Source organism: Puntigrus tetrazona, chromosome 6, assembly GCF_018831695.1.
Source record: "Puntigrus tetrazona isolate hp1 chromosome 6, ASM1883169v1, whole genome shotgun sequence".
NCBI classification, from domain to species: Eukaryota; Metazoa; Chordata; class Actinopteri; order Cypriniformes; family Cyprinidae; genus Puntigrus; species Puntigrus tetrazona.
Window position 1 is genome coordinate 2146268 of NC_056704.1, and position 12264 is coordinate 2158531.

At 42.7% G+C, this 12264-nt stretch overlaps 1 protein-coding gene across 4 annotated transcripts in view; it reads left to right on the plus strand.

Moving 5' to 3' along the window:
- The first annotated feature begins 2112 nt into the window (after positions 1–2112).
- LOC122346848 (protocadherin-9) overlaps positions 2113–12264 on the plus strand; it is a 241914-nt gene continuing 231762 nt past the window's right edge. For all 4 annotated transcript variants that reach the window (XM_043241701.1, XM_043241702.1, XM_043241705.1 and 1 more), the window contains exons 1-2: positions 2113–2709; positions 3213–6368. In XM_043241701.1, the coding sequence (XP_043097636.1) occupies positions 3333–6368 (3036 nt within the window). In that variant the 5' untranslated portion in view covers positions 2113–2709; positions 3213–3332. The remainder of the gene's footprint in view (positions 2710–3212; positions 6369–12264) is intronic.

Consider the following 12264-nt stretch of genomic DNA (forward strand, 5'->3'; position numbering starts at 1 on the left):
CTTTACAAAACCTATCAACAGTCCGGCATCATAGACACGAGCTTGTGTGCATTATTCATACAAGACAAAAAAGCAATGCAGAAAATAAAAAGGAAAATGTCGATTTGAAAATCAAAGCTCAGCTCTTACGGGACTCGTAATTTATTGCAGTAGAAAAGCAAAACTTAATAGCTAATCTAATATCCATGTAAATCAGCTCCTCATACTCCCTGGCCTGGCTGCGTTACGTCACAGAATCCGAAAGGTCAACACAGCCTGCATGCACTGACCTCTGTGACCTTCAGAAAATTATATCCTTGCGTTTTAATTCAATTAGATGAATGCGATAACAAGGAAATGAATAAGCCGGGGTTTAAGTCTGTTTATATGAGAGTGTTCGTTTTGAATTGTTCATAGCAAACTTCTACCGACAAGAAGGAATTTTCAAAGACAACGCAAATCCATTGCTAATACCCACCGATGTTTGTCTTGTTGGGTTCCCTCCAAAATGATGTCACTTCCTGTAAGACGGTGTCACAAAGGAACTAAAAAAGAACACCAATTTTTTAAAATTGTTTCAATAAGAGAAACTAAAACCAATTTCTTAGTAAATGATACGGAACATGGCAAAAAAAATGCCTATTACTATTATTGTTGTATTGTGATAGTAAAAAATAATACAGCTTTTAAACCATTTTTTAACTAGAAATATCCCATTTGTTTTGATGGTAAAATGCTAACGTAGGCATGCTATACAGTATGCTGTACATCTGTTTACTAACTGCCGCTATGCTTGAGTCACAGTTCTTGAGTTTGAGGAATGATAGATTGGCCCAGGTTGTCAGCCAGCCAAAAATACCTTCGTTACTCCTGTATCTCCCTTTTTTCCTTTTAATCTTTCCATCCCTTGATATGTCAGTGGAAGAAAAAGCTGATAATAATTTCTTAGAACCTGACTGGCTCCTCAGTCCCTCCCTCTTTGACCTAACAAAGCTTTTGCACTCTCTCTCTCTCTCACACACACAAACACACACACACACACACGCGCACACACACACACCTGGAACCTCAACAGGAGTGTCGTCCCACTTCAGCTCGTTGTACGAGATGAGAGATAAGAGCGTGTGTCTCGTGTTCGCCTCTAGATGGTGCTGTTCACCGCAACTCGACTAAACACGCTCCGCTTTCCTGACGGTGCCCATCTCTTTTAAGACACCCAGTCTAATAAACCTTGGATAAAAAAGATCAAAAGATTTCAGATCGGTGCGTATATTTTTTTTATTAAACATATTTAAACCTCGTTGCCCTTTCTGACAGAAAAAAAAAAAATTGCTACCTAATTACACTGCTGAAGTTCACAACTAATCCTTTTTAATCGAGACGTATCTTCATACACTTTATGAACAGGATGTTGCTGTCAAAATCACATAGTCACTCAGTGGCAGAGCATTATGGGAAGCATTTCAAACTGTTTGTACCAGCGTTTACTGTTCAATATATTAACCTATTCGAGCCGATAAAATCTATGTAATGCTTTAAAATATATCGTTACGGATGACACGGGTGGTAGCTATAAAAAATAGCCGCATTATGGTTTGAAGTTCATCAAAACTCACAATTCAAATATGCTTTTTTATTAAAGATTAAGCTTTACGCGGGCAAACGGTGAGGCTAACCTTCCTACCTACTTAATACCTGACACGAGAATAGCTTTTAATATACACTTCTCATTTGCCTCAGAACAGCAGACTTTATCTGTTTTGAAAGGCTTATTGGATGCCGCACTCTTCAAAGCTCCAAATAACTGTCGGTCACAAATGACAGAACATTTTTGGTTTGTGTTTGGATTATTTGGCACCAAAATGCTGTAAACAAACACATGAAATGATCTTGTGCGTTAATGAGTTGAAATGGAACCGTACATCGAGCCTCCTCATCCCGCAGCCCGCAGAGTATTTCTGAGGCATTTCGCTCCGTCTCAGCAGCGCGCGTGAGTGACGTTAATTCTAACCAATCACATTATTCCCCCTCCCCTCGCTGCGACGTTAATGAAGAGACGGACCAATCAGCACCCGATGGGGCGTTCCCCTGTGGGCATACTCGGAGTTAGTGCGAGAAATTCAGTCTGGGGAAGAGGAGAGAGCGAGGATAAGCATCCCAACACATCCCACCGTTTGGACTTTTTCTCATTCAGGTGTGCGCGGCGAAACACGCACAAGACACGGGGACAGAAGCCGTGGATTTTCTTTCTGACTGAGGACCGAGAGGGAAATGATCCGATCGCATTTGAACTTGACTCTTTTTCTCTGATGGGATAGTTTATGTTGATATTTGAGCAGAACAGGTGCGATTCACAAGGGCTCCTCCGGTAATGCGGAATGACCGTACGGGACCGTTAACGCGCGCGTGGATCACCTGATTCATCACCGACCACCGCATTCCGCGCGTCCCCGACCGCACGCTGATCTGCGGGGGAAAGTTCATAAAGATTGTCTGATTGATTGCTATTAAATCAACATTTCCCCCCAAAACCAGCTGTGCTTTGAATTGGATTTTTTCCCCACGACTAAAATACTTAAGTGCTCATTGACCTAGTCCTCAAAGCAGTGATCAATACGGATATCCTCATATTATACTGGAGTCAGATCATTTTTCTGACTGGTCGAACGGATTTGTCACTATGTGCGCGAATTGGTAACCTCCGTATGAGCGAGCTCACAGTGAACCGAGGTAAGAAAACGCATGCATGCATGCATGCATACACCCAAACGGGTTTGCATGCAGAATTTATGTACTGTCTTGTTTAAAACACCGTCACTTCTCGTGCATATGCTATTTAATCACAGTAGAATAATAATGGCATTACATCCCAAATGCGTGATGTGTAACTTTGAAGGAGGTGACATTAGAGCCATTTCATTTGAAATGTCTTGAAAGATGATGCTGAGTGCTTGACTGGCTGCATTATTTTATCTAGAGCCTCTCTGTGTATATGCACAGGGAAATGATTACAGTGAAAAGCACGCAGTAGTGGTGGTTAGAATGCATTTGAGGATTCTAACTAGACTGCATTGCCACCTTTATTAAGCATTACTATAAACCAGACTATAAACACTTATTGCTTGATTTTTTAATTACATTGATTTGGATAGACCTTTTGTTGGTTCTTTGTCTTGATTGCTGAGTATTATTATGGAATTCATTGTAACATATTATAATGTTGTGTGTTGTAGGGTCGTGTTTGGCTGCTCTTTATCTACAAATGTAAGGCTCTGTGAAACCTTGGCTCTGACAACACCATATGGAGACAACTGTTTGAATTAAAGCAGCGGGAACACGCGTGAACTGCTGTCATGGATTTAAGGGATTTTTTCTTGTTGGCAACATTAGTTGCTTGTTTCTGGTTAGATCCCACCATAGCCCAAGAGCTCATTTACCCTATCCGAGAAGAGCTACAGGAGAATGTTCTTATTGGAAACATACCAAAGGACTTGAACATCTCTCATATGAACTCTGCCACCGGCGCTACCAGTAATCTGGTTTACCGACTTGTGTCGAAAGCAGGTGACACCCCTCTACTTAGAGTGATGAGCAATACAGGAGAAATCTTTACCACCTCCAACCGTATCGACAGGGAGAAGCTCTGTCCCGGCCCCTCTTTTGAAGACAGCGAGTGCTCTTTTGAGATTGAGGTGGTCATTTTGCCCAATGACTACTTCAGATTAATCAAAATTAAAATCATTGTCAAAGACACCAACGACAATGCCCCCATGTTCCCCTCGCCTGTGATAAACATTTCAATTCCGGAAAACACACTCATCAACAGCCGCTTTGCTATCCCCTCTGCCACCGATCCAGATACCGGACCGAACAGTGTGCACAAATATGAACTGTTGAACGGGCAGAGCGCCTTCGGTTTGGATATTGTGGAGACACCAGAGGGTGAGAAATGGCCTCAGCTGATCGTTCAGCAGAATTTAGATAGAGAGCAGAAAGATACTTATGTGATGAAAGTCAAAGTGGAGGATGGGGGGAACCCACAAAAATCCAGCACTGCCATTCTACAGGTGACCGTCACTGATGTTAATGATAACCGGCCTGTCTTCAAAGAAAGTCAAATCGAGGTTCACATCCCGGAAAATTCTCCCGTCGGCACATCTGTAGTTCAGCTGCAAGCCACTGATGCAGACGTGGGAGCCAATGCAGAAATAAAATACATGTTTGGGGCCCAGGTGTCTCCAGCGACACGGAGACTTTTTGCTCTGAACTCCACCACTGGGCTAATAACAGTTCAAAGGCCGCTTGATAGAGAGGAGACTGCCATTCATAAACTCACAGTGCTAGCCAGCGATGGAAGCTCGAGTCCAGCGAGAGCCACCATCACAATCAACGTGACAGATGTGAATGACAACGCTCCAAATATTGACCTGAGATACATCATCAGTCCAACTAATGGTACTGTAATGCTTTCTGAAAAAGATCCAATAAATACCAAGATTGCTCTCATTACTGTATCTGACAAAGACACAGATGTCAACGGCAAGGTGATTTGCTTCATTGAAAAAGATGTTCCATTTCACCTCAAAGCAGTTTATGATAACCAATACTTGCTGGAAACATCTGCGCTGCTTGATTATGAAGGAACCAAGGAGTACATCTTCAAGATTGTTGCTTCTGACTCTGGAAAACCTAGTCTGAATCAGACTGCCCTGGTTAGAGTACGGCTGGAGGATGAGAATGACAATCCACCCATTTTCACCCAGCCTGTCATTGAGCTGGCTGTCATGGAGAACAACCAACGTGACATGTTCCTGACAACCATCACCGCCACAGACGAGGACAGCGGACGGAATGCAGAGATTGTCTACCAGCTTGGACCCAATGCATCATTCTTCGATCTTGACCGCAAAACAGGAGTGCTAACCGCATCCAGGGTGTTTGACAGGGAGGAACAAGAACGGTTCCTCTTTACGGTCACCGCTAGGGACAATGGCACCAGGGCTCTGCAGAGTCAAGCTGCCGTCATAGTGACCATACTGGACGAGAACGACAATAGCCCTAAATTTACACACAACCACTTTCAGTTCTTTGTGTCAGAGAACCTGCCTAAATATAGTACAGTTGGAGTAATCACAGTCACAGATGCAGATGCTGGTGAGAACGCTGTGGTGAGACTCTCGATCCTCAACGATAACGAGAACTTCATCCTTGACCCAGATTCTGGAGTCATAAAGTCCAACGTTTCCTTTGACCGAGAGCAGCAGAGCTCCTACACTTTTGACGTCAGAGCTGTGGATAACGGAAGCCCGCCATGTTCATCAGCTGCCAAAGTGACCATTAATGTCATTGATGTCAACGATAACACCCCCGTCGTCATTTACCCGCCGTCAAACACCTCTTTCAAGCTAGTGCCGCTGTCTGCGATTCCAGGATCAGTTGTGGCCGAGGTGTTTGCAGTCGATGGCGATACGGGTATGAATGCAGAACTCAAATACACAATTGTGAGCGGTAATGGTAGAAGTCTTTTCAGAATTGATCCTGTAACGGGAAACATCACGTTAGAGGAGAAACCCACAGTTGCAGATATTGGCCTCCATAGGCTAGTGGTCAACATCAGTGACCTCGGCTATCCAAAGTCCCTGCACACTCTTGTCCTTGTTTTCCTGTATGTGAACGACACGGTAGGAAACTCCTCATACATACATGACCTCATCCGTCGGACAATGGAAACGCCACTGGATAGGAACATCGGCGAAAGCAGTGAGACTTATCAGAACGTCGACAACCTCAAAACCATCATTGCCATCGTGACAGGCGCTATGGTAGTGATCGTGGTCATCTTCATAACAGTTCTGGTGCGCTGCCGACACGCCTCACAGTTCAAGGCGGCCCAGAGAAAGAAGCAGGGTGCCGAGTGGATGTCCCCCAACCAGGAGAACAAGCAAAACAAGAAGAAGAAGCGCAAAAAGAGGAAGTCGCCAAAGAGTTCCCTCTTGAACTTTGTCACCATCGAGGAGAACAAACCCGATGACTCTGCCCACGAACCCATAAACGGAACCATCAGTCTCCCGGCTGAGCTCGAGGAGCCCGGGATTGGACGCTTTGATTGGAATGCCACCCCTACTACCACCTTCAAACCCAGCAGCCCAGACTTGGCCCGGCACTACAAGTCCGCCTCACCCCAGTCGGCTTTCCACCTCAAAGCTGATACTCCGGTGTCTGTGAAAAAGCATCATGTGATACAGGAGCTGCCACTGGACAATACCTTTGTTGGGGGCTGTGACACGCTTTCCAAACGTTCCTCCACCAGCTCCGATCACTTCAGTGCCTCAGAATGCAGTTCACAAGGAGGCTTCAAGTCAAAGGGGGCACCTTTGCACACCAGACAGGTAAAAGAACACTTTTACTGGTCTATAAGTACTGCTTATAACTGCCCTGCTCAGTACTGAAGTGCCTGTGGTAGCTAACTTGCTCTGAGTGATACATCTGTGATGCACTATGTAGAATGTAGATTCAAAAAGCCCTCCCCGTAGATGTGCTCCTATAATGACCAAAAAAGTCGTAAATATTGTATGTGTTTTATATGAAACTAGCAGACCCAGGCGAATTACTGCTGTCATCATCTTACCACATGCATTTCTGTGTTTTGTTTTTTTTTATTTATAAACCTCTACTTGAAACAAGTGCTGGATAAGCAGTTGGTTTAAAGGGTGAGATTCAAAAAGAATCCAACTTCTCTTATGAATCCTACGAGGCTAGATTCAGTTTAATTTCACTGCTCTGTCATGGTTCAAAGATGCAATGTTCTGAGAGTTTGTGAAAGAAACATTTTTTTCTCGCCTGTCTACTTCGATCACCATTTTCTCATTTCGACATCCAAACTCTTTTGTGGAAGAAATGAATTTGACTCTAGGCATTATCAAACAAACCATCACTTGTATGAGTAACCACTCAAATTCAATCTTGTTCTTATTTTTCTGCATTTGTTAATTAGCATTCTCTATGATACCAGTTTCTTAATTAATCTTGGACTGCAGTTAATCTACTAATAGAGAAAATGTGCGCACACAACATTAAACATTATCTCCTGGTTCATTAAATCCAATGGTTTAAAAAAAACTAAACCAAAAAAACTGTTTTCGTTGTTTAGTTTTAGAACAGCAATCCTATTCGGTAGCTGTGCATATTTCTCAAAGACAATTCTACTGTATAAAGCGCTCAAAATCACAAAGCGAGTTGCCAAGCGCAGCATCTCGTAGTATGAAACCCAGATGATGAGAGGGAAAGAGTTGAGGGAGGAAGGGAGGGAGGGAGGGAGGATAGGAGGGAGGGAGGAAAGGGAATATTACCTTTAGGTGGCACTGTTGTTCTGTATGGCATATTCTGGCTATGGGCCAACATTCAGTTTGTGTGTGTGTGTGTGTGTGTGTGTGTGTCTGTAATGCATGGGGAAGAAGTGGGGGGTAACTCGTTCTCTCTGCCGCTCTCTCTCTCATTCACTCTCTCTCTCTCTGTCTCCTTGCCTTTCTCTTGCCCTTTTGTTTTTGTTTGTGTGTGTGTGTGTGTGTGTGTGTGTGTGTGTGTGTGTGTGTGTGTGTGTGTGTGTGTGTGTGTGTTTCTGTGTGTGTGTATGGGAGCATCTCTCTCAGTAAACAGCTCATGTCTAATGATGGACTGAATACACAGCAGATTGATAATGGCTGTTAGAGATGTATAAGATAAGGTCTGACCATTGGAGAACAAACACATACACACTTGTTTACTTAGCTACCTAAATATAAACTTCAGTTTTAATTCTTTTGTAATTATGTTACTAATTATTTAAAAAAAAACTTTATTTATGTGTTTTTTTTAGTTGTTTATGGATGTTTTTTCCCCAATTTAAGACATCATTTTATGCTTTTATTTAATTGTGTTTATTTAAAATTTAAATAAGATCTTTTTATCGTATTTATTGTTATGAAGTTTCTTCTCTTTATTTTTTTCTATATTTTTTTTCAACTTGTGGAGACAATTTTACACCCAACACACTCAGAAACATAAATGCTGTAATTAAATATATTTTTGTATTACTGTCTTTAAATGAGGCTCAACTATTTGCTTTTTTATATCTATTTGTTATGTTAGGGTCAAATATAGTTACTGCAGAGTAAAACTACAAGAAATCGTTTGCATTTAAAATAAATATAAATTAATTAATAATCATTGTTTTGTTTAATGAATTGCTTTTAAGGACATCCCTGAGTTTTGTCAGATTTAGCTTCAATTTTGTCCAACAAAGTGCAGCTACTGTACGTAAACACACACACACAAAACTCTGCATATTTCCAGATTGAGTGTGTGAAAGCTTACCTAATATTGGTTTGCGAAAGATGTTTAGCGTCTGGGTTCGGCTTGCTCTTGTGTGGGCCGTCCAGATCGCGGACATGCAGGCCACACAGGATATGACCATTCTATAGGTTACACTGCAACTCATCCCATTCCCCTTCCAACAGAGAATGTCAAATGAGTGTGATGAAGCATTTCAAAACATTTTCCCAATGAGATTTTGGACATGCAAAGCAATTCATTGCATTCTCCTTCCTTCTCCCTGTCTAAGGTTTGCCTTGTAGGGAGAAAGAAAGGAGTACACCAATGTAGAACGACAGATTACATAATGAACTGCAATCCAGGCCAAGAGAGCGGCCTCTGCAGCTACTGTCCTACTGGGAACCATGCTGTCGTGCTGTACATGCCTTAACGAATGACTCAGTGACCCAAAACAATAGCCGCCACTGTAAGCGCAGAGACAGATGCCTGTCAACGCTGTAGATGGATTGTACCACTCTGTGAAATGTGCTGTTCGCTCAGTCCAGAGGGGTCTGTGTTTGAACAGGGGTTGCCCTTTGTGTCTCTGTCTCGATCCTTTAAAGGCCATTGACTGTGCATTTCCTCTCTAAAGCTCATAGATACTGGGGCAGCCTCCATGCAGAGCTAGTTAGCACAGCTAGAGGCACATCAGTGGAAAGCTTATTATGGCACCCAAAACCTCTGCTGACAGCCATAGGGCAATTAACACTTGGCCTTTCTGTTCACCGACTGAACTGAAGCAGTGCAAACAACAATGAGCACATGCAAACTTGCCTGATAGTCAAGAGTGCAGCAAACATTACCATTTTCGAGCTGCTTGGCCGCGGTAAAATGGAATAAAGTAGGCGGCCATGTAAAATTATAGCATTAAAGGAATAGTTCACCCCTGTCATTCCTTTATACATTTCTTTTTCTGTGGAACACAAAAGGAGAAAAGTCAGCAGTGTCTTTTTTGCATCCCAACATTTTTCAAAAGGTCTTCTTTTATGCACCACAGAAGAAAGAAAGTCATGCAGGTTTGTGATGACACAGGGGGTGAGTAAATGATGACAGAAGTTTTATTTTGGGGAGAACTGGGCCTTTAAGGCTAAGCAGAAGCACTGGCCGCATGAGCAATTCATTGGGTGTTGCATTTATCCACAGCAAACTTACATGGCATTCTACACATACAATTTGTCAGTTCCCTGATATTAAACTCATGACCTTGCTACTGCCATGCTCTTCTCTGTAAAACACAGGAACTTATCAAGTCACATAATTACTCGTCATGAGACAAAATTATTTATATGTGCAATAATATGTCTTCTCGACTTTCCAGTCGTTTCTCTGCTACTTCTGATAATAAAATATATTGTAGGAAAATTTCCACTGTGCATTTAGGAATCAGTGTGTATCAGTCCTTGCCAATTGTTCTGTCACTTTACTATGCTTTCCAGAGTGAAATTCAGTATGCAACAGATACAAATCTTTCACCTTCCAAAGAACTCGTTGATGAATAGCCTTTATTGCAAAATAATCTGAGTAGGCCATTTATTTCTCATTTGTAGTTTTTTTTTTTTATTGCATGGGGCAAACACACACACACACACACACACACATCACGGTTCAATAGCCTCTCAGGATGGAGGCGCATTAAAAAGTCTATTACGAAGTGCATGAAACATTTAGGTTATTGATTAAGCGTGCATGCATAGTGTGCAAGACTCCACTCTGCGGGAAAACTCCTCAACAAGCCTGATTAATAAACTCAGTTGGAGAAATTAAACTGGGAAGTGACTGCTCATAGCAAACCGAACTCGTGCAAGCATTTATAAGAGCGTTTGCGCTTCATGCTCGTACTCATACCTGCTCAGATTTCACATCAAGAAATTCACTTACATCATGTCTACCAGACTCAGGTTTTCTATCAGATCTTAGTTGATAAATATAGCCTCGTTCATATGTATCAGATTCCTGAGAGGACCAGCAGCTCTGCCGGTGAGTGCTAGCAATAATTACTTGCAATTATTCCAAAGTGATGCGGTTATTCCGTTTGGATTAGGAAGCCATCAGATCCGAGAGATTCTGTTGGACTGTTTTTAGAGACCAGATGATTGTCTCTCATGCACTGTTTCCTCTGTTGCCGAGCTTTCTTCTAATCTGGCAAAGCAGAGCGCAGTCAGGTCTTTCCCACTGTCACATAATAGAAGGAATCTGTACGCATCGCCTTTCCTGAGAGTCTCGACGAGCTAAGACAAAACCAAAATGGAACAAAAGTGTCTGGTTGCTGACTTGAATTGCAACATTGAATCTTAAGAGATTACGCATGCATCAGGCTCGCGCTCCGCCATATGTGAGCTAGACAAAGGTTACTAGCGAGGGCACGGAGCGAATAATATGTGGAATGAAGAGATGTGTGTGTGTGTGTGTTCAAGCCTCTCTCGAGTGGCTTTATGCTTCAATGAATGGACATCCTAGTGCAAACAGTAGAGACTTGAGACGGTACGGGGGATGGCGGTAATAGACTCGGCATTGTGATGGTGAAGGGCCGGGAGGGAGTAGTTCTTTCTCCACAGGTTCATTTGCCACATTAATAAGGGATTAGCATGGACGGGGCTCCCAGGATCAGGGCCTGAAGTTTGAGAAGATTAATGGACCGTGACATTATTGCACCTGAGGGGGATGTCTGTTGCGATATCTGGCGCGTTGAGCTGATGGAGGGGCTCCGTTGGGCCAGAGAAAGAGATTTAGTCGGGGTACAACATTTGCGGCTGCTCGCTGCCTTTCATTGTCTTGCATAAAGAGCCACTGCAATTCATTATTGCATGTTGTAGGGCTCCTCTTTGACTGGTTTACAGGAGCCTAAATTAAATATTATGTAAAGTGCATTGGACTGGTGCAGTGTTATTAAATAAACGTTCTGTCATCCTTTACTCACACTTGTATCTCTACAAACCTGTATGCCTTTCTGAAGAACGCAATAGATAATACTTTTAAATAAGCTTGAGCGGGTTTTAGTCCACACAATGAAAGTCAGTGGGAACCAAAGTTCTTTTGGCCCCGAGTGACTTTCATTTCATGAGCAAGAGAAGAAAGAAAATCAAACAGGTTAAGGTGAGTACATGATGCCAGAATGTTGATTTTGGGGTGAGCTATTCCTTTTAAAACCAATTGTGGATGAAAAACATGAACGAGAGAGGCATCTTCTCATTTTTATGCCTTCAGTGCACCAATTTTACACAATACGCTGGCACTACAGAGTAATCTAACATTCAGCTGAACCCCAAGGTTGGGTTTGTCCCAAATGTACACATTAGAAACCAAAGATTCTTGTCTTTGGGAAGGTTCCTGATATTCCAAATTCATTCAAGACTCTCTCAGTCCTACCCTTTCAGACCAAATGGCAGTGGCTTACAATTCTGGAATTTACACGGCTGTCCGTTTCTCTTACGTAATCCAGTCTACCTCAAGTGCAGTTTGTCAAATCCCCCGGTGGGAGCAAGCAGGCTTATCTTTCAAACAGACCGTTGATTGTGCACGTTCTGGACCCAACGCTGAGGTGAAAACTTCCTCATTTTGTCCCTGTGAGGCTCAGCTTCTGAAGTTCAAGTCGAACTCACTCGGTCTAAAGTACTTTGCAGTTATAGCCCTTGTCGGGGCCAAACTGTCAAACTGCTTTTGATAGGGTACTGATGGAAGACAGGCAAGGCGGTGGAAGAATGGAATGTTGCCTCAGGATGCCAGTTGCAAAGCCTGTAAAACTCCTAAAAATAGAGAACAAACTGTAAGTTTGAGGTAGGGTTGAAGGCACGCCTCTTGGGTGCTAGCAGAACTTTTTAGCTAGTTCAAGACTTTTATACTGTACATTCACACAGATGTTCAGAAGGTATTGCTGGTAGAACTTCAAGCAAGACCTCCCTCACCTGCATGGATATAATACAAAAATGCTTCTGTTAT